The sequence below is a fragment of the Kogia breviceps genome, chromosome 12 (genome assembly GCF_026419965.1).
Source record: "Kogia breviceps isolate mKogBre1 chromosome 12, mKogBre1 haplotype 1, whole genome shotgun sequence".
NCBI lineage: Eukaryota > Metazoa > Chordata > Mammalia > Artiodactyla > Physeteridae > Kogia > Kogia breviceps.
This window is the reverse complement of record NC_081321.1, coordinates 87,997,320-88,020,517: the sequence shown is the minus strand read 5'-3', so window position 1 is coordinate 88,020,517 and position 23,198 is coordinate 87,997,320. Positions and strand designations below refer to the sequence as shown.

General features: G+C 45.4%; 1 protein-coding gene across 10 annotated transcripts in view; it reads right to left on the bottom strand.

The window, feature by feature from the left end:
• The window catches only part of RFX4 (regulatory factor X4), a 161,319-nt gene that overhangs the window by 60,654 nt on the left and 77,467 nt on the right, over positions 1–23,198 (bottom strand). For 8 of the 10 annotated variants that reach the window (XM_067010034.1, XM_059082001.2, XM_067010031.1 and 5 more), the window contains 4 exons: positions 13,298–13,359; positions 9,014–9,227; positions 7,233–7,310; positions 378–541 (listed from right to left, as the gene is read on the bottom strand). In XM_067010034.1, the coding sequence (XP_066866135.1) occupies positions 378–541; positions 7,233–7,310; positions 9,014–9,227; positions 13,298–13,359 (518 nt within the window). Of the gene's footprint in view, positions 1–377; positions 542–7,232; positions 7,311–9,013; positions 9,228–11,384; positions 11,415–13,297; positions 13,360–13,746; positions 13,770–23,198 lie in introns of those variants that run through there. The other 2 variants (XM_067010040.1, XM_067010035.1) reach the window with 2 other exon arrangements.

Below are 23,198 nucleotides of genomic sequence, written 5' to 3'. Positions count from 1 at the left end.
CATGCACTGGTTACATGTGCATAGCAGATCCAGACGGGGCCCTAAGAAAATGACTGTATTTGATGCTCTTGGGGAGAGGACCTAGGTATCTGGGGAAGAAGATTAGGAGGGAAACTTTTCACTGTGTAATGTATTATCCTTTTTGAATTCTGAATGATACAAGAGATTCAAAATATTAAATCTTATTTATAGTGGAAACATTAAATTTTATTTATATTCAAAAATATAAATAAAATTTAATAGTTTAAAGTCCAATATTAATGGTCTTTACAAGGGAGGCCCCCCAGACAGTGCATGGTTCTATTCAATAAATGAGAAGCAGGAACGATACCTGCTGAGGACCAACCATGAGGGGATATGAGAAGAAGCGTGCCCACCTGTCAGGTAACGCCTGCAGCACAGTGGGCATCAGCACTCCGGAGATAGCTTTGTAGAGGATGGAGTCACACACGCCGACGATGTTCACCACCGTGGAGGAGCCCAGCACGGGCAGCATGTGGGGCGGCATTCCTTGCCAAAAGTGCAGAAGGAAACTTTGAACCTGTATCAACCCACAGAGAGAAGAACCGTTGAGGTTACACAAGGCCCTCCCAGCAGAGCCTTGAGACTCAGCCAAGGCCAGCCCAGTCCACAGAGCTATTCTCTTCTCCCCTTGCAGCAGCAGAGGCCGTCCCAGGCTGGGTGGCTTACGAGGCCCCGGAAGGTCCTCCTGTCCCAAGTCTTCACCCTGCCCGCCTGGGTGCATGCCCCCTGCTGGAGAAGCACTTGACCTGGCAGCCTGGGGTCTACCCTGCCCTGGGAGACAGCAGTAGCAAGTTGCCCCATCTACCCCTCCACGCTTACCGTGGTCTGGGTAAAAAGTTTAAGAAAGGGAAGGTGGGATGTTGCTTCTAAAAAGCTCAGAGCACTACAACTATTCTTTGGGCCTGTTGGTGCCTCGGGGACCCCAGGGTGTTCTGGAAAGGAAGGGAACATTGTGTGAGTTGCTGGTAAGAGGACTGTGTCTAGGAGGAAGAAGAGTAGGTGTCACAGACAGAAGTCTCCTGATACAATCTTGTGCACCCCAAAAAGGGATAAAGTGCAAAGGCCTCTTCGTGGCCAAATTCAACCATTTTCTCAAAGAGCCTTTGGTGCAGCCTTGGCTGGCTAGCGTCATTATGGGACGCTAGACGGTGCCATCTGGACAGTAAGGTACGAGGACACCCAAGCCCAACCACTAGCACAGGACAGAAATCTAGCGGGCACTCAAAATGGAGTTATTGTTATTAATACGAGGACAGCAGGCCCCCTACCCCTGTATCTTCCAGGGTCTGAGTTGGAGGTCATGGAGAGAGCAGGTATGGGGTGGGACAAGATAAGGGAAGTGAAAGGACCCGGTAGAAGATGGTTACCTGGTACGTATAATAACACTAAAGATACCTAGACTAATCTTAAAGTGAGGGAACAAATAATTGAAGTTTTGTGAATTCTTACAAGCTCAACTTGGTTCCTGTACTATGTATCTTTCTTTCCTCCACAGATGGGCACTCCTGAACCCCTGTGCACAGCACTGCCTACATCCCTGGTTCCCCAAACCAATCCTGACCCAAGGCAGGAGGTCATTTAGTACTCAAGTCTAACACTTTGGAGGTGGTATAATTAATGGCGCCAGCGTTATGTATTTATTGAGTGCTACTATATGCCAGGAACTTAGCACAGGTTCTCTCAGTTAATACTACAGCTTAGGATCACTGCTCCCATTTTGTAGAGACATTAACTTATTTGTCCAAAGCCAGACAGCAAGTCAGGGAATGGATGAATTTGTCTTTTCACAAATCAGTCTAGTGGCTAGTTTGCTCTTCACGTGGGCTTCTACCCCATTCCTGAGACCTATGCCTCTTCTTGGACTGCTGCGCACATCCCAGCTTTCTGTCCCAGCCTGGGGACCTGCAGTTGTCCTTCAAGCCCCTCTTAGGAGTAGGGGCTTACTTTCCTTTGACCAGGCTACCTCTGACCCCAGCTTGGTGATCTGAGCTCAGCCTCGGATGGAGAGAATTCCCTGAACCCCACGGCCAGGCTGGAATTCCCAGCGTAAACACTGGATGGGAGGCTTGGTGGGTGAGGAATGAGGAGAAAAGCATGCCCCCTGACTTCCTAGAGGGAAAATGGTAATTTCCAAAAACAGGATCAAAGTGGTATATGAGGTCAGGTTTGTAAATTATGAAACTCAAAGTCACAGTTCTGTTAATTCCACGAGAGTTAAAATATTGCAAAGTTTACAACAAGATTGAAAATTAAAACCAACAAAAAAAAATCCAAATGAGTGAGACTGCCTTCCAGGGTTCTAATTCTGTCACCACTACCAACTAGGGGTATAATATCTCTACGCCTCAGTTTCTTTACCTGTGAAATGGGAATAAAAGTAGTATTTACCAGATTTTGGTAAAGATTCCTAAAAAGTACTTATTACAGTGGTTGGCACATAGTAAATGCTCAATAAAGGTTAGCTGCTATTATTACTATTATTATTATTATTAATTGTATCATGGAGGCACTACAACTTGAGGCCCAAGAAATCAGTGCACCGCCCTAAGACATTTGAGACACCCTTGCCTACGTTTCTGAGCGTCACCCAGCCAGGATCCCCATGGTGGCTCTGCTCACCTGTCAAGCTTCCTGTTCTTATTGGGACACCCAGTGGCTGACTGCTGGCCGCCTTGGTCCTGGAGGTGGCCACATCTCTTAGACAAGGTGCTTACCCTCCAGACAACCCTCTGCTGTCTCCGGATCCCATCTCATCCCTGGGCACTGGCCTCTGGCCAGGTCCTGGACCTCCCTGCCTGTCCTTCCAACTCTGAATAAGCATTGCCCAGTTGATTCCTAGTATTTGGTAGATTCTGAATTCATTTGCCTTTCTAAGCTCTCCTTGCAGGTAGCCCTACTTTTTTTTTTTTTTTTTATGAGCAGTCAATTTCCAGCAGAAATTCTGGAAAACATTAGCTGCTGTGTACATGAAAACAAATCTGTAGAAAGTCACTCTCATCAGCAGCCATCTGTCTTTTTCAAGTCTGTTCACGTGGCACAGGGAGCCTGATCAGTCCTGGTACCGGGGAAGCCTTTGTAGAGGGCATATTATCCAGTTTTGACCTCCCTTCCTACTCTGCATTTAAGAGCATTTAATGTCCAGTGGACTAGTTCCTCAGAGTGAGAAGGGAAAAAAAAAGGAGGGAGAACAGCGTAAAGCTGATACTTGGAAGTCAAGGATGAAATGGACAGACACAGTGTTCATATCAGGAGGCTGAGCCAACAGGACCTCCTGATACATGTGAAGCGTGAGGGGAAAAGAAGAACCGAGGTTTGTGGTTTGCGCAATCGTGTGTGGGGGTGGCAATCTAAGACTTGGGAAGAACAAATCTGGGAGCGAAAATTAGAGCTCTGATTGGACCACCGTAAGTTAGACGGCAAGTCATTCAAATCTGGAGCTCGGACTAAACAAATATATGAATATGAGAGTTACCAGCCTTCACAAAATGGAGATGGTGTCTGCCTATGAGTAGGATGAAATCAGATAACTTGTGAGATGCCTGGCATGATGAAGGCATTTAACAAATGGAAACATAATTAGACAGAGGGGAGAAGTTCTCCTTACTCCTTGCAAGCGTAAATGGTGAACGAATCAGGGGTAAATGATTGAAAATGATTATTTAAACCAAGTTTCCGGGACTATCTACTTTAGTCCCTTGAACTCCCAGCCCTTTTTCTCTCTGTTCAATGAAGTATCAGGAGATGATCTCCTTAAGAATACCTAAGTAAGCTCTCTATTTCTTTTCCATGCCTATGTTTAGTTCATTCCTGATATATTGGCACCTTGTGGAAACATATCTGATGACTTCCAGTCATGGGTACTTAATTGCTACAGTGTTAAAAGGAACTTGACAAAACAATAATAACTACCAAAATACCTACCACTTATTATGCTCTGAGTTTGAAATCGGACACGTTATCTAAACAATTTCCATGTAATAATCACAATTTTACTATGAGGCAGATATAGTTATTATCTCCATTTTACAGAAAAAGAAATTGAGGCTCAGAGGGGTTAAGTACCTTGGCTCAAGGTCACAGGCTAGTAAGTGGTGAATTGGGGACTCAAACACAGGACCATCTGATTTTACAGCTCTCTGTGCAATGCAGTTTGGAGAAGGCTTTGCAGCAAGTCCCCTACGTGCAGACTTGGACTCTCTGTGCTTGTCTGACAATGCTATAAGTCTGTGGCGGTTTTCCACCCATCCACCCATCCATCCATCCACTCACCCACCCAAGAAACATTTACTGAGAGCCTGAGAGTATAGTTGACCTGGATACAGTAGTAAGCAAGACAAACAAGGTCCCTGCCCTCAAGGGCTTCCATGGTGGTGGTAGGAGACAAACAATGAACAAGCAAACAATAAGATAATTTAAGACTGTAATACTTGTATACATTGTGACCTCAATGGATATTAAAGATCTTGAAGACCTGAAACAAACTACACCATCAAAGTGTACCAGATGCATCCACCATTTATTTACCAATGACTTTTCTCAGCTGTAGGAGAAAGCCATGCCCATCAGAGGTAAAATAGCCCCCTTCACTCTTTTGTGTTTGGGTAGAATGAACAACGCCTCGATCAGCCATCTCAAAACAGCCACCAAATATCCCTGCCCAGGGGTGGAAAGAATACTGGACCAGCAGTGTTAGGTGACAAAGATCTAACCAACTGTGTGACCTCTTTTAACTCTCTGGTTGACATATCTGATGAGAGCAAGCATTTGTATGACCTTTTACCAGGCATTGTCTCATCTCCTCCTTCCAGTAATCCTGTGAACTGGATAGGCAGGGATGATTTTTTTTTTAAATAAATTTATTTATTTTATTTTTATTTTTGGCTGTGTTGTGTCTTCATAGCTGAGTGTGGGCTTTTGCTAGTTGCGGCAAGCAGGGTCTACTCTTCGTTGCGGTGCGCGGCTCCTCATTGCAGTGGCTTCTCTTGATGCGGAGCACGGGCTCTAGGTGTGCGGGCTTCAGTAGTTGTGGCATGAGGGCTCAGTAGTTGTGGTGCGCAGGCTCAGTAGTTGTGGCACACGGGCTTAAGTTGCTTCGTGGCATGTGGGATCTTCCCCGACCAGGGCTCGAACCCATGTACCCTGCATTGGCAGGTGGATTCTTAACCACTGCACCACCAGGGAAACCCGATATTTTTATCTTCATTTCCAGGATGAAGAATTGAGCCACATCTTGAATCCAAGCCTAAGCTCCAAGTCTAGCACTTTTCCCGCAGGAGCACTCAAGCCCTCACAAGGTTTCTGGACCATATATTCTGTATCCGAATTGCTGGTGTGCGTGCCTTTTTTTTCTCCCAAGGCTGTGTCCTGTCACCCCATTTCTGGGGGCTAGAGCAGCATATGGCACCATTAGATGCCCAACAAGTGTTGGAATTAATGAATGGAATTCAGTGAAGTGAGATGATGATCAAGTTTTGAGATGTATAAAGCTAGATATGAACATAAGGGAGGACTGTCACTAGTTTTGTTGTTAGTACTTTTGTGGCAGAGAGGGACAGCTATCCACTAGAGCTCCTCTTCTCTAGTAGTATAAGCTGCCGCCCAGTGAGGGGCCACACTTCCCAGCTCCCCTTACCTCAAGGTGGGGCTGTGAGACCAGCTCTTGCCAATAGACTATGGGCAAAAGTGATGCATTTTATTTCTGGGCTGACAAGGTTAAGAAAGGGGATGTCTTCCCCTGTAATCCTTTTCCCCATCCATCAGCTGAACAGAGGACTCCAAGGCTCTAGGGCAGGGTGTGGCCACAAGGTGGAAGAAGCCTGGGTCCCTGAACCACCCTCAGAAGCCAGCCTTCCAACCAAGGGCGTCCACATTGGATTGTGACATGCATTGTCTCACTGTGTTAAGACTTGGGGCTTATCTGTTACAGAAGCCAGTGTTGTCTTAACCAATCATGAGTCATGGTTTGCCCAGATCTCAGTGCACTGTCTTTGATACATGAGACATAGCCAAACTACAATACGAGAGAAAGCAGTGAGTTTTCTTTCTTTAAAAAGAAAATAATTCCACTTAAATGGTCACTCAAGGAATTTGGGAAATTTAAGAATCTAGTGGATGAAAGGCAAGAGCAGGAAGAATAGTCCTTCTCTGCCAACACGCTGCCACCTCTTCTGGAGCCATGTCTAAGAACCAAGCGATAGTTCACATATGGTGGGGCCACTGCTACACTGGGCTCCTGAGGGAACAGTATACAAGCTGCACAAGTACCCCCAAGTGCTCAACAAGCATTCATTGCCTTACCTCATCCTCTTCCCCTCCATCTCCAACAGCACATGCCCCCCTAAAACACACAAAAAGGGAATCTCCAGCATCTTTTTCACCAATAACTACTGATTTTTATAGCCCCTGCAGAGCCTGGGTTACCTTCCCTGAAATTGAATGCCCACACCTGATCCCAGGGTGGTGTCTTTGGTTTAGGATTTTTGTTTTTTTTGTTTTTTTTTCTGCCTGAAAGGCATTTTCTTTGAACAGAAAGGCATTTTCTTTGAACAGAAAGGCCTCAGGTTTATGGGGTGAAATGTGTGGTTTCCTGCCATCCTGTTGGAAGATTCTTTTGGATGGCATTTTAGGCAAGAAGATTTTATTGTCTCTTTGGTTATACAACCAGTGCTTCAATCCTCCCTTATTTCTCCTCTCCATTCCTTAACTGTAATATTTTTAAATAAAAATGAAATGAAATTCTTAGATTGTTTGTATTCAAAGATGGCCCTAGTGGCAGTGTTAGATGGACATGGGGACCAGACCTTGAGAATGGGGGGTAACCAGCTCCGAATGCACTGAACTGGATGAGCCTCAGGAAAAGGTTAAACCCAAAATAAAGAAAAGCTTTCCTTGAGTTTTTCTGAATGTATAATTCTGGGCGTAATGATACCTTGGCAAAACTGTGTTCCCAGGAGGCCAACTGGGCAGGATGCAGTTCACTAGACAGAGCAAGTAAAAAGCCATGCCAACTGCTTGTTCACACAGAGAATCTGTAAAATGGGGATAGTAACAATGCCTGCTTCCTAGGATCACTGTGAGGATTACATGAGCTAATGTACATCGAGGGCTTCCAGAGGCCTGGCAACTAGTATGGAGCTCATGAAATAGCAGTTAGTGTCATCATAATATTTTAATGCAGAGTATTCATAGCTCAACACTTGTTGACCTACCTCATCAAAGTTGGCTCTTATTACAGTGTCCAGTATTCTCTGACAGTGTGTTCTGTACATCATAATAAAGGTAGAAACCTGTGAAGGGGGAGGAGGGATCAACAATAAAGGCATATATTAATACATGTTACTTCTGCCCTTGGAATCTCAATTTCAAGGCATTTATTCTCTGTTGAGGGCATGAAATTCGCCTAATTCCTACTCATCCTGCAAGACCCAGACAAAACTCATTTTCATTAGGTGGGGCCCTCTGACTCTCAGCTCCCTCCTCTGTGCTCCCATAGCACCTGAGTGTGTTTCTCCCTCAGAGCACCCACCCTGTGGTACGGAAAGCATGGGTTTCTCTCTCTGCCCCATCTCCACCCCCTGAAACTGTGGACTCTGGGAAAATAAAAATAGCATATTATTCATGCTTGTGTATCCAGCATTTAGTACAGTGCCTGGCACATAGTAGAGGCCTACCGAATTAAATTCTCATCGGCTGAGATACTGAAAAGTTAAAACCCAGCATGTACTCAGAAGAAGAGGTGCTTTTGCCCAAATCACAAAAAGACATTTGGAAATTCTCTAGAATCTGCTTAGCAAAAGAACTGCATCTCCAGCTCCATTTAACTAAGAATTTTATTTTTTTTTTTTTTTTTTTTTTTTTTTTTTTTTTTTTTTTGCGTTACGCGGGCCTCTCACTGTTGTGGCCTCTCCCGTTGCGGAGCACAGGCTCCGGACGCACAGGCCTAGCGGCCATGGCTCACGGGCTTAGTTGCTCCGCGGCATGTGGGATCTTCCCGGACCAGGGCACGAACCCATGTCTCCTGCATCTGCAGGCGGATTCTCAACCACTGTGCCACCAGGGAAGCCCTAACTAAGAATTTTAAAGCAATGGTACAGGAAGTTTGTTGAGAAAGAAAGCAAATTTGAGAAAAAAATAAGGATTTATCTAGTTCTTAGATTTAAAGCATTCTTTTCAGGTATTCTTTTTGTTTTCGAACCTAGATACATGTTTTATATAAACTTAGTTTGCTTATGCAAGCATCTGTCTCCCTGCTTGACTGTACGCTTCCCGAGAGCAGGACTCGAGTCTCATTCTCCACTGCAATCCAGTGTGATATGTAGAAACGCATCACCTACTGGCACGTCGGGCAGCACAAGATAGGTGCATTAGGATGTGACCACCCAGGGGAAAGTCTCCAAATCTGTGTTTCCAGTTATTTCTTCCCAATAACCTATGGCCCAAACTATCTGATTCACTATACCTATAAAATCTTCTTGGTCTATGGGACTATAATTTCACCACATCCTCTGCAATACATGGGAAAATAAAATTTATCCTATATAAAAGCAATCCAGAGGAGGGGGCCTTTGTGAAATGAGACAGTACAACATCACAGATGGGTGGGAAGGTAGGGTAAGATAGATAGGTATGAGAGATAAACTTTTAATTTTACAATAGTATTGCGTTGTAGTACAGTTTTGAAGACAGTTCAGGCAGTTCCCTTACAGCTCAAACCCAGTTACCTCTACCGTTAACACCTTGCATTAGGATGGAACATTTGTCACAACTAATGGACCAACACGGATACATTGTTATTGCCAACTAAAGTCCATACTTGAATCTGATTTCTATCTTTATATTTTTAAACTCACCATTTTGCGATAAAAGTGTGTGTGTGTGTGTGTGTGTGTGAGTGTGAGTGTGTGTGCGCGAGAAAAAGAGAGAGAGCGAGAGAGAGAGAGAGAGAGAGAGAGAAACCACCCACTCCCAGCAACACTTCAGACGTGGTCACCTTCTCCTCTGGCAGACTGGCCGGCAGATTTAGATCTTTGACATTTGGAAACTCTGGCAGCAATGTTCCAAGTTTGGACCGGGGTGAATATGCCACCGTCTGTTTGCTCACTTCTTTCTTGCCCGTCTCGCTCACCCAGGCGGCTCCTTTCTTGGAATACATCACATCATAATATTGGGAGCTTTCCTTCACCGCGATGCCATAGTAATGATACCTGGGCCACAAAGGAAGAGAGAGAGACCCACATGCACCCTCATCAGGTGGGGGTTCCTGAGCCGCGGGAGCCCAAGGCCAAAGACGGCTGCACCCATCCTCCCTGAGCTAGAAGAGTTAACTCCTCTGTAAGGCTCAACATGTTGGAAGTCTAGAATTAAACCAAAGTTCTATGTTGCCAGCCATCAATCAGACAGGTAAAAATAACCAAAATTGCCTCCTACAGAAAATGTTAAGTCAAATACTTTGCAAAGCAGAAAGTGGGATTAAAAAAATTTCCATTTGTACTTAATCTCTTATGTACACGGACCCAAGAAGAAGACTGTGTTGATGACTGCTAACTGTACCACCAACAAAAATTCACTTGGCCTATGTTTTTCTTAATCAATAAATGGCAGTCTTAAAGAACTGTATCTTAAAAAGGATAAACGCAGTGTCTCAGTTGACACTGCATGTAAGACAAAGACCAGGACCTTTTATTAACTCAGAATGGGCTTAATAACAGCAATGTTTTCAATTAAGACTAATGAGGGATGGAGGCTGCATTTTGTTTGGGTTTTAGCTACAATCTATTGAACACCTGCTATGTGCTGGGCACTTTGGAAAGTGCTTTACCTACATTAATTTGTAAAATAATTCTATGAAGTGGGGATTATTATAATCTTTCTATAGATGAGAAAATGGAGGCAAGAAAGCTTAAGCAATTTGTTCAAGGTCATACAGCTGTTTAGGGGAGGAAGCAGGTTTGTCTGACTACAGAGCCACTGTGCTACACTAAGAAAACACACTGCATGGTGGTGTTACAAACTTTAATGTTTGTCAGAGCCACTTAATGGAGTGTAATAAAAATACAGATTCCAAGGCCCCTTCCCAGACCTCAGGATTCAGAACAGGGAACAGGGGCCAAGAATCAGCACTGAAACGAACACCACAGATAATTCTGATGCACATCAGAATTTGAGATCAGCAAGCCTGCTGGGTTAGGCCCCTGCATTGCATTCCTGGCTCTATAAGACTGCCATTACCTACTATTGTAACACAACAGCTAACAAGGTACTAAGTGCTTTACACACATTGCCCGATTTCATCTCACAAAACCCCTGGGAGGCTAGAACTAATTATTATCCCCATATTACAGACTAGGAAACTAAGACCCAGAGAATTTAAGTAACACACCCAAGATCATATACTGAGTAAGCAGGAGAGGCAGGATTTGAACCTCTAAAAGTGCTTTTAAGCGCTGAGCCAGTGATTGTCAAATTTTACTAATAATAAGAATCACCTACAAAACATATTAAAATACAGACTCCCAGGCCCTGCTTCCAAAGATTCTGATTTAGCAGATCCAGAGTAGATTTTTACGATCACATGGCAATACTAATGTAAGTCGTTCATGGACCTCACTTTCAGAAATGCTGTACAACGTATTAACTACTCTTTTCTACTCATGGAGATATGGTGGTGACAGTCACAAAATAATACAAAAGAGAAAGCAGTCTGAGTTCTGGGAGAGGCTTCCCAGGGAGAGGAGAGCTGAGCACAGGCAACCTTCCCTCTCCCCGCTCCCCCTTCACTCCTGATACCATTCTGTGATACGTCTGCTTAGTGGGCATATCGCCTCCATCTGAATGCCTCCTGGGATGAAGCACTCGGACCCTCCGAAGGTAGCCCAGTTCATTTTAGGTCGGTGTAGTGATCAGAAAGGTCTTTGTGTTGAGCTGATCTCTGTCTTCTGCGCTTTCTACTTCCCAACTGTCATAACTGCCTTTCCACCTGGAGGGCACTCCTTTGGTAGCGGGGCGGGGGCGGGTTCCATTTGCTCTGGAAGCCCCTCCAGGCGGGAGGGCAGTTATGACACGCCTCCCTAACTTTACAAAGTCCCCCCTCTTACACTTTCTTAAGATCAAGCTAGTAATAACATGTTCAGATCAGACCGCTTCTTGATTCTTCAGACTGTACTGTTGCTAGAATTGGCAACTGCAGTGAAGCTAGTGCTTTGACCACTTCTCAGTTTTCTATTTCAGGTCTGTAAGGCACGTCAACACACTCTCCATCAGCCCCCTGCCGCCCCCCCCAGTTTATTCTGTCAAAGTCAATTTGCTGAGGGATTTTCTCTATAAGGCCAAGTGGTATGTTGGAGACTAGAGCTTCTTATTACCTTTCAAATGGTTGAAGGTGAGACCAACCTTGGAGGATCCTTACGGAGAGGATACAATGAAACTGAATTTTTAAAGAAGATATTGCCCAATTTGCCAACCTCTAGGTTAAAGAAAAAGAAAACAAAAAAAAAACAAAAGCAGGCTCTTACATGTAGACAGAAGGAAACTTTCTCCAAACTTACGCAGGATGGGAAACCATGCTGTTCTATCTTTACTACTTTTACTGCCTGTCTTTACTATCTATCTTTACTATCTATTTGTACACTTTTATCTCAGAAATGGGCAACAATGTATTGGAGCCAGTGACTCTAAAAAGACCATAAGCTGGAGAAAAATAATTCCTTTCCATTCATCCAATAGTCATCCAACCATCCACTTCTCTGTGGACTGATTTGCCCTTGTGTGCCAACCACTGCGCCAACCAGCAAACAAATAAGGAAGAATCTGGGTTTTCTACTCTATCCTCTTACCAGGGCTGAAAGCTCATTTTAAAACAAATACTGGAATTTTTCATTATGAATGAGATTTGTTCATCAGAGGAGTCACCCTGAAAAATTATCAGAAATTTATTCCAACGTGTCCCTTGCTCAAAAATTTTCTGTAGGTCTCTTTGCAAACTGCCCCCGGAGCTACTGAGCCACATGAAAAAAATGAGCCTCGTTTATTTTCAGAACTTTCCTAAAAAGGGTTTTTCCCCAGTTTGATCATCCACTTCCCACTTTCTTTACCTAATTTGGCTCCAAAGTTAAACCTACCCTTGGAGGATGGGAACGTGCTGCCTGGGCATGGCTGGGGGTAGAGTCAGGGGGCAGGTACTGGACATGCTGCTTTTGAAACACTTTTAGTGACAAGTCTTACAAGTCTTATGTGGTGGTTGTTTTTTAATAAAAAGTTTCATTATTTTATAAGTCAGTATGTGTTGATATGCTACTCAGCATGGTCAAAATGTTTAGAAATGCTGCATAATAAGGCACCCTTTAGTGGAATCAAGGTGTACAGTAGTATAATAAAGGTTCTGACAAGTCCTACATAAAGGAACCTGTTTAGCTCAGTGCTTACCAAACGTACATGGCCAACAGACCTTCTTCTTGGAACACCTAGTCACTTCCAACAGTTTTTTGAAACACCCTTTGAGGCAAGCCTCTATAAATCCAGATTTTAGTGAAGCCTGGGCAAAATAGGCAGAGTCCCTTCCCATTGACTCTCACCTGGGAGACAGGCATCTACACAGCCTCTCACCTCAGTAAGCCCTTCCAGGGCTACCCTCTCTAAACCAGACCAACCTTTTGTTATTCTCTAGGACAACCCTCTTCACAATCTGATGATCTTTTTTTTTTGTCTGTCTTCCCCTGGAGAATACATGTTCCATCCAGGAGGGCGGAAACCTGTTTGCTCGTGTGTCCCCAGCACTTAGCACCATTTATCTGACATGCAGAAAATGTGAAGCAAACATTGGTTGGTTGGTTGGTTGACCGAATGGATGAATGGGAAGCAGTACACCCTGGGTACCACAGCAGGGTACCAGAGCTTTCTACCCCATCTCCCTTGCAGGGATTGGTACAGGGTTGCTTCTCTGGCAGACTGGACACCGTCAGAGTAGAGAGTTTGTTGACCAAAACAATCCAAGTAACCTGGAGATTGGTCAATAAACCACAAGGCGCTCCTTTTAAAGAATGCCCAAGACTCTTTCACAAAAACTAAAGGCAGGGTGGCACCACGTCGGATTCCTTAAAGCAGCTGGCCTTTTGGACGGCCTTTCTCTCAGGGCTCCTGGGAGAAGGGCCCACTCCCGCCAGCCACAGACTTCCCTCCGGTCCTGCAGACTGAGCTCAGGATGAAAGGCCTGGGGTCTGGACCTGACTGGAGGCCCGTGGACATGCACTCTGCAGGTGGAAAGGCTGTCGGTGCTTACTTTGACTGTCCTCGGGTCCCGAGTCTTCTGGTGGTTAACTGAGGAAACTGCTGCCTTATGATCTGTAAGTCAACACAAGAATCAGTTACGCGCTGGGATGAGCTGGGAGCACAGTGACGGAGTTCACAAACAGCAACCTAAAGAATGAAGGAAAACATAGACCCTTGGCTGTGATGACTTACTAAGAGCCCAAGAGGAAGCCGGAGAAGACCACTGGTGCTGGGGACGCCGGCGGGGGGGGCGGGTAGGCAGCACCTGAGTGACGGCGGGGCTCTGGATCCTCAGGGGGGGGTCTCACTTGGCCTCTCTGGGCTTCAACCCCTCCTCACAACGTAGGCAGTGTACGCTTTCATCCAGAACCTGTCACCCCTGTTTACAGCCCTCCAAAGGCTTCCGCCGCCCCTGGGACTCAGCCCCACCTCGGCCTCTGTAACCCGGTCCCTGCTTACCTCCTGGCCTTCCTCTCCTCCACTCTCGTCCTTCCTCACCGGATCCCAGCCACACTGGCTTGCTTTTTATTTTATTTTTTCCCCTGTTCCTGAAACATGCCAGGCTTCCTTCCACACTGGGGGCCTTTGTACTGCAGCTCTCTCCATCAGGAATGCAGTTTCACCCAGATCGGCACAAGATTAGCTCCTTCTCCTACAACACTCGGGCCTCTGGGCGCCCAGAGGCCTTCTCCGACCAGCGGGTGCAGAGCAAGACAAGCAGCACCGCCGCACGCTGCCCTGCTTTCTGTCCTCCTCTCGGCACTCTCCGCAGTTGTCTCGCTCGCTTACTCTCTGAGTGCTCATTTCACATCTCCCCCCACTTGAACATAAGCTCCACGAGAGCAGGGACCTGGCCCAGGGCACATGCGAAGAGCTCAGTCCCTGTTTGTTGAATGAAGGCATGAAGCCCGACCCCTGGCCTGGAGGGTACCCTTTACTCATTTGCCAAGGGGACGACGCTAAGTGCTGCTTCCCAGGACGACCACGTAGATCTGCCAGAAACCTAGGAGGAGGGGCCGTCTGCCAAGGTGAAAACACAACCAATGAGCCTCTTTCTTGGTGTGTACAGCGATGGCGTTTGTGAAGAGGCAGTACGGGACAGGGGTTCTGTGCAAGGGCTCTGGAGCTCGATTACCTGGATTCGATCCAAGCTCAGCCCGTTTGTTATTCCGGGGCCCTTGGGCGAGTTATTTAACATTCAAATGACTCAGCTTTTCCTCATTTGTAAAATGGGAATGATACCTACCCCTTCCTCAGAGAATTTTTGTGAAAATTTAAGAAGTAAATGTATGTAAATAATTAGCAACAGTGCCCGGCACTTAGTAAGGGTTCAATAAACATTGCCCATTATGACCAGTGATTATCCCGATGACTCATTCATCCCCTTTCATTACCAGGGATGCTTAAGTCTAGCCACATTCTTCTAACTCCCTTCTTTCTAATACAGCATCCAGCAGGCAGGTGTGGTCAGAGAGAGGGAGCCTGCACGCTGTCCTTCATAAGAGATGCTGCTGCTGATTTCCCGCTGGCAGGGCGTGAGTGCCTTCTCAGAGGTGGGGATGAATCTCTGCTGACCCACTGACACCCTCTTCCAAGCCTTTCCTGATCCCCCGACAAGGTAAGAGCTCTTCCTTCTCCAAACCGCTGCACCGGCTCCTTCCACTCTGTGACCAAGTTCCATCCTCCCTCTATTGTGACTATATCCTGATTCTCCCCACATCTCCGTCTCCATCGGTCCCAGGGCCATGATCTCACACCTGGATTTTGCTGCAATGGTCTCATTGCCCCTGCTGCCAGGCCTGTCTCACCTCAACCACTCCTTCGTGAAGACTCCAGACAAAGTCCCAACCCACCAGGTTCTGCCTTCTTTCCAGCTCACCTCTCGTCCTCCTCCTCCTCTCCCAATCCCATGAAGTATTGAAGGGTATCACCACTTTTTAAAAATGTGCTAAATTGAAGAGCCAAAAAATGACCTTTGCCTCTTCCTTCCACTTGAGCATCAGGCTTTTTCATCTATCAAATGGGGATAATGACACTGTTTCAACCTATCTTCCAGGCTCAGAGCAGGGTCGAAGGAGTTAGGGAGTGGACCTAGAGCTTTGTCAGCCAGGAGGAGGAGGAGGATGGAGGGTAGGAGATCCATACCAGTGGAATTTCATTGGCTGGATGGGTAGAGAAGAGGGACCAACTGCCAGGGAGGGGCCCCTCTGCTAACACGTCTCTGGCCCCCCCCAGCCTTGATGTCTTCCAGGAGCATCACCCTTTTCTAGCACATTCTCTTCATCGACAGAGGTATCCTTCAATCCTTTGATGGCTCTTCAGAGGATTCTCAGAAAACCCAGTTTCCAGGCTTTTGTGGTTATCTTATGGTCTCCCAAGCAATATATTTGCGTGGTTAGAATCTTTAATTCCATTTGTGAAAATACTTTTTCTCTAAAAATATTTGAGGGCCAAATCCTCTCCTCCTCCTCCAAAAAGAGAGAAAGGTCATTTCAAATAAAGCACGAAGAGGAAAGGAAGCCTGTTAGGAGTTGGGGGTGGGGGATGGGTGGGGGCCCTGCTGCACCACATCGCTCTCTGCCCAACTGGAGGTCAAGACTTTTCCCACTCTGAGTAAAGAAAGCTGTTGCAGACAGCACCTCCTCCTTCCAGCCGCAACAAAAACCTGTGGGAAGGGAGTTTGCTTTTTTTTTGAGTGTTTCTTATGGGCTGCAAATTACAAATTATTCTCCTTTCCTTTCACCAAATAATCAGCTGGTCCCTGAATCTGAAAGCCCAGCACAATTTAGTTTGAGTCTCAAAATGCAGGGTCGGTTCAGCCCTGCTAAGGCTGTTCAGCTTTTAATTTCTGGAGCAAGACTCAGCAAACAGTCAAACACTTTTGTGGAGCTGTGAGAGTTGAGCTTCACTGTTTGATAAATGGGCAGACGGCAGGCAGCCCCTCTTTCTTTTTTTGTATGGATTCAATGAAGCCTGCCTAAAGAACACCACATGCTGTTCTAGCTACTGATCTAACATTCCGCAACATCCCAGCCTTCCAAATTCCCTTTAATTACTCAGGAATCCCACCCTCTGCTCTTTCAGCCTGGGCAGACGGGGCTGGGGTCTCCATGGGCCAGGGGTGGGACGCGGAGAAGCTCTGGGGAACCAGTCTCCCCGGGGCCGCTGGCATTCTTTTTTAGGTGGTGGTCAGGTTATTCATCACTTCCGTCCGTTCTTCTCTCCATTAAACACATGGCTCCAGGTGGAAGGAAACTCAGCACGCAGGCTACCCTGACATAATTTTGTGGTGGTAGTTTTTTAAGAAACATGAGTGAGTTTGGGGCAAACGTTCCTGAATTGGCATCTTCAAACCACAGGACTCATTTAAGATAAGGAAGGGGAAGAGTGAGAAGAGGAACTGAGACACCCATTGGGCATCAGTAGGCACCATGCACTAGACAAAGTATTTTACTCTCGGTATTAAATTTATCCTAAAAACCACACTGGAGGAGAATATGATGGTCCCCGTTTCACAAATGAGGAACTGGGGTCTAGGGTGATACAGGCTGCTCGGATTCACAGACGCCAGCAAGTAGAAGCAGCAGGGATCCAGTACCACTGTCTCCTGTTCATCACTTTCACCGACACCCAAGGGAGCCAGCAAGGGTCCACTGACTGTGCATGAAACTCTCAGCATTCTCTGCGGGTGTCACCTCAAGCGACACCTTCAGAGCCACATAGCAAAGCCACTCGGCCTCATTACTCTACAGAGAGGCCTTGTTTGACTTTGACCCCAAGTCATATGGTCTTGATCCAGCTTGATCTCCAAACACAGTCATCAGGGACACTCTGAAAAAAGGCTTTGGGTTGTTCCCAAAAATTTAATCCACCCTCAGTAGGCAAAGATTTGCCACCAACAAGAACTGATCCAAAAGAAGTTCCAGTGTAATGGAATAAGTGGATATTCTCCCACACTCCGAGGGAGACAAACTCGTGTATACAAAGAATCAAGTATGCTTAAGACAGTTTTAGAACAAGAGCTCCCGGTCTTATTTCAGAGGTCATTTGGGTGTGGGAAAAAGAAAAGGGGCTTTTCAAACAGCAAGAAATTATAAATTCAGTACAATGGCAAGTACTTATGCCTTCTCTTAAAAAACACACACAACAATTTTTTGAACAAGAGAGAGAAATGGTCAGGGAAAGAGGTTAAAGGGATTCTAATTGTCTCAACTTAAGTCTGAAAGTGGGGTACTCACTTTCTTTGTTGGCAATAGACCTTGCGCCGTTTTCAGAGAAGAAAAAATAATTAAGCCTGGTAGTATGAATAAGTTTTCCTAAACACTTTCCCTCAATGCTACCATCTTGAAATGGGTGTTTGCCAGAGTAATTCGACTATGCTGGTATAACTCTATCCATTTAACAATTTTGGGAGGAGAAACACCTACTGGGTGCCAGGCACTGGAGGTTGAAGTGGGTTCTACCCACTTCTACCTACCCAAGCAGGTTCCACAGGAAATTCCACAAAAGAAATTTTTTAAACTTACAAGAAATTTACATCTAGAGCGATGAGACAGGAATGGAATTTCAAATTATGCATATGGATTGATGAAAGATTCCGAGAAAACCCCCATGGCTAGAGAGGTAACAATCTGTTGCCCCCGATAAGTACTGTGGGTAACAATTTCAAGAAATCCAAAAATCCATATGGGAGCCCAGTATTGTCCTTGGGATGTTGGGATGATGTGTCATTTCTGTGAGTGTGAGAAGAGACCGTCACCATACACCCATTTAGCTAGAATGTGGTGAGTTACATAAGATAGAGGTTAAGTCAAAAATGGAATAATTCTGAAAATGATAATACAAGAGGGTGAGGGTGGTGATGGTAACATGTGTGCGATGTGGGAAATTTTTAGAACAATTGTTCTCAAAATTGTTCTGAAGGAAGAGCAGCTAGGAAGGTTGAAACATTCATATGTTAGTGATGATATATTAAAAACATGATGTATTAAAGTCATGAAATGTTGCGATGGTAAACTGAAATCATAATTATAGCTAAAGTGCATTGAGTGTTTATACTTACCGGGCACTGTGCTAAGGCAGCCCTTTTAACAGTCATTATCTCAACAGTCCTCAGGTGGTTGGTACCATGTCCCCATTTTAGAGAGGAGAACATTGAGGCTCAGAGCTATTAAGAAATCTCCCGAGTTCACACAGCTGGTAAATGGTGGAGCTGGGATTCAAACCCACACAATTTGATTTCTGAGCTTTTACACTGCACATTAGTAAAGACATGTGAAATAACAAAATATGGAATCTGGTGTGAAATCAGACATTCTGACATCACAGCAGATACTAAGGGTTAAGAAAAACATATGTAAGAATTTAAAGTAGAAGGAAACTGTCCGTGTGCTTAATTTTTTTCCTTTGCAAATTGAAAAACGACCATCCCTGAAGAATCCTAAAGATGCCTCAAGAGTACCTTTATCTCCCTCTGTGCCCCTCCACAGGTACGCAAGCAACATGGGGTCAGGGCAGATCGTGAGTGCTCTTGAGGAAGAGGGCAGTCATGTAAAACGAGAGGAACCTTTAGCCTTATCTCTGTTCCAGGCATATGTGGGTGACAGAAGCATAGGTCCCCAGAACACTGTTGTCTGTCTGTCTGTCTGTTTGTTTCTTGCATTGCTCAAGCATGGGCGGCGGGGAGGAAGGAGCCACATATTCAAGGAAGCAACACCCACAGCCCAAATGGCTAAGTACCTCAAGCCCTCACGGGGAAAAGGCAGGATATAAATAAATTCAATTCATACAAGTACATCTGCCGCCCCAGATTCCCTTCCTCCTGTCTCCCTACCTCTTACTGGGGGGCGGCGGGGGGGGTCCCTGCCCAGCAGGTGGCATCCACTGGTCTCCCCGCTTCCCCTCATATCCAGCCCTGCCACTACACATCAGACCTTGGGAAGCCCACTCAATCTCTGACTTTTAACGTCCTTGTCTGAAAAATGAGAAGGTCTCACCAATAGATCTCTAAGTTCCCTTAATAGATTAAACTTCTTTACATTGAGGTGTTAGTAACTGGTAAGTATTAATGAATTATCCTGCTCTGTTGTAGTTGCATTTCCACAGACTTAAACGAAAGGAATTGAGGATTTTGAGATATCAGCAAGCCTTCGGGGGAGGTGTATTTGCGAGCTTAAAGGGCCTCCCCACATATTCAAGTCGCACTGTGTCACAGCCGTCTAGTTGCCTGTCCATGAATCAGCCTCTTCCTGACAAGCTCAACAGATCTTTGACCATAAATCACGTTACTCCACACAGTCTCAGCTAGTCACTTGGTGCCACTTATGTTTCCTCCCATGGGCTCCACATTTGAGAGCACACCCTGTACTCTCTCAGGATCCTGGGTTCCATTTTATAGTCGTGACCCATAAAAGGACACATGGAGAGAAAGGAGTGAAGGTGATCAAAAGGTACAAACTTCCAGTTATAAGATAAATAAGTCCTGGGCTGTCATGTACAGCATGCTGACTATAGTTAGCAATATTGTATCGTATGATTGAAAGTTTTAAGGAGAATAGATCTCAAAAGTTCTCATCACAAGAAAAAAAAAATGTGTAACTGTGTAGTGACAGATGTTAACTAAATTTATTGTGTTGATCATTTTGCAGTACATACATGCATCAAATCACTACGTTGTATACCTAAAACTAATATGATGTTAGATGTCAATTAGACCTCATTTTTTTTGAAAGAAAAAGGATACGTGGATTTCTGAAATGCCCTTATGTGGATAAAATGGCTAGTTGTTTGCCCCTTTCCCTTTCTAACCAAACTCTAATTTTTTATTCCAGGAGGCTATGGACTACATTTTCCTTCCTCCCTGACAGCCAAGGGCAGACAGTGAGACAAAAGGGGAAATCACTGGGCAGGGCTCTGAGAAAGCTCCTAAAGACAGCTGACTCAGCTGGAGTTTTGACCTTTCTCTCCCTACACCCTGTTTTCTACTTCTTGCCTGGATTCAGACTTTGTTGTCCAGTAGTCACTTTAGACCATGAGGTGACCTAGAAATTAGAAGCCATCTGCTAAGAATGTCAGAGCACAGAGAGAGAAGGAGCTCAGGTCCCTGATGCTCATATAGAGCTGTTATACTAGCATAAGTTACCTTCTTTTAGACTTATTCTATGTGAAGAAAAGTAAAACCACAAATTTATTTAAGCCATTGTTTGGGAATGAGGAGAGGCATCTTTTACACACAGCCCCAATACAATTCCTAACTGATACACCTTCTGATTTCCACCCAGGATTTACCTCATAGGAAAGGTTCCAGTGGCCCTGGAATCAGCTATCTCACCTTTAAACAGGAACGAAAGTGGCATCTAGTTCACAGGGCTGTGTGAGGATTAAATGAGGTAATATATGCAGAGGGCTTGGCCCAGTGCCTGGCAAAGAGTCAGTGTTATTGTCATTATGATTTCTCGTTGGAAAGTGTTTCCAGTTCATATGGTAGAGATCCTCACACCTTTGTAGACTAACTTCCCCACGTGATAGATGGAGGGACTGAGGTTCAGAGAGGGAAATGGGACCTGTCCAGGGTAATACAGAGAGTAAGAGTGATAGATCCTCAAATTCAGGGCCCCAAACCTGGCATTATTGGAAACTCCTCGCCTACTGCACATGGTGGACCCTCAGTAAAAGTTTGTGGAAGAAGACATTCTTTTGCCTTTAATCCTCCACCAGAATGCCTGTTACAAATGCATGGAAAGCAATCCACTTAGTAAGAGATATTCTCTTAGCTCAGAAATCTGAGGTCCAGTTTTTCTTTCCGAAAACGCTTAGCTCTCGCTAAGCACAGTAATGCTCCATCTCTGGGCAGGTGGAGTTTTTAGTTTCCAAAAGACCAGTGGAAAAGCAGGAGAAAGAAGCATTTGGTGAAACTGAAACACTCGCTTCAGCTTCCATGGATCTCGCAAGTCTGCAGGTTAGGAGAAGGCAATACTGGGTACCTAGAGGTACTCCGGAATTGACCTGGTTCTCAGGCTGCCCTCACTCCCCACCCTGAGGAGGCAGCAGTTTCCTCCTCTGCATCCCTCCGATCCTGGGTGTTCATAGCTCAGGGGGCACATCTGCCATCTTGCTTTGCAGTTTCTTACATGCATATGCCCCTTTGCAGCCTCCTCCCCTAGAGGACTCCATTTCCCATCTCCTGAGATAAATGCATACCTAAGGTTCACTTGGGTGAACCCAAATGTTGAGGGGGAAGCAGAATGGGAAATACTGGCAGGGGGGTTCCCAGTGCCTGGAACACCCTGGGGGTAAGATCTGAGGGGAAATTTCTCAATTGCAGTGACCAGCGCACTTGACCCCGAGAGACAGAGAGGCTGAGACTTCACTCCCAAATTTGATCCTATGGAGGTGTCCAGGTGACTGCTAATGACAACACCAAAGTCAAAAGGACAACTGTTTACACAAAACCTGCCTCTACACATACCGACCGTACCCCCAAAATAAACTGCTCTGTGTAAATGAGACAGTTAAGTACATGGACTCTAGAGCCAGACTTCTCAGGGTCACATTCTGAATCACATATCTACTTACTGGCTGTTTGACCTTGGGCAAATTACCTAACTTCTCTGGGACTCAGTTTACCCATGTATGAAATGGGGATAATAGTTTCCACCTCATAGAGTTGTTTGGGGGATTAGACAAGGCTGACATATGTCAAGTGCTTAGAACAGTGCCAGGTAATAGAAAGCACTATGTAAGTGTTTGCTATTTTTACTAATTTTATTAAACATCTGTGAATGCTGCATTCATCATTAGATATAGCTAGACACTTCTAATATCTGTTAAAAAGAATTGTCTTTAATAAGCTTGGGTAATTTATCTGAGTATGATGTCATGTGTAGGCCAATTCTGATATTACCTTGTGCTTCTTTCAATTTACAGTTCTGTTGCTCTCTAAACATTTATTTCATTGCTTTTGCTGGAGAACTAGGGGTGTCATTTTGGAAGTGTTTTTTTCTCACCCTGACAAGCCTGGAGGCACCAGTAGCAGGAAGGAAAGGTCAGGGAAGAGCAGAAGGTCAGACCACTCTCCCCTCCCTCACTGCAGATGCCCAGGCCATGAGTGGTCAGTTCTGAGGTGTAGGGGAGGGGAGGAGTTTTCAAATGGATGAGAGACCGTAGGGTTCAACTAGAGCGCCGGACTGGACTTTAGTGTCTACAAGAGCACCTACATTATTGAAAAGAGGCTTGTTTTTGGTTTTTTATTTTAACATCTTTATTGGAGTATAACTGCTTTACAATGGCGTGTTAGTTTCTGCTGTGTAACCAAGTGAATCAGCTATACATATACATATGTTCCCGTATCTCCTCCCTCTTGTGTCTCCCCCCCACCCTCCCTATCCCACCCCTCTAGGTGGTCACAAAGCACCGAGCTGATCTCCCTGTGCTACTCGCCTGCTTCCCACTAGCTCTCTATTTTACGTTTGGTAGTGTATATATGTCCGTGCCACTCTCTCACTTCGTCTCAGCTTACCCTTCCCCCTCCCCGAGTCCTCAAGTCCATTCTCTACGTCTGCTGAGGCTTGTTTTTATAAACAATAACCAAAAAGCTATTAAACCTGCCACAAAACAATCAGGGTCAGGGAAGGGAGTTTGGCCGTAACATGGTTGAGGAACAAAGCAAAGCCATTTTCTGTTTGCACATCACCAAGGTGGGCCTGTTCCATACCCGTCACACTCGTGGGGGCTCCTCTGGGCTTCTCTAAGAATAAAAGCGTAACACGAGGCATTCAGAGAGCTGGTCAGAACCCTCCAGCATAAGGCCAGAGCCACAGGGTGAATCCTCAGCAGAGAAGCAAGAGCAGTGAGCAGCGGGAGGTCAGCTGGAGAGCACAGCCCCTCAGCCAGTGTGGACAGAGATCCAGGGG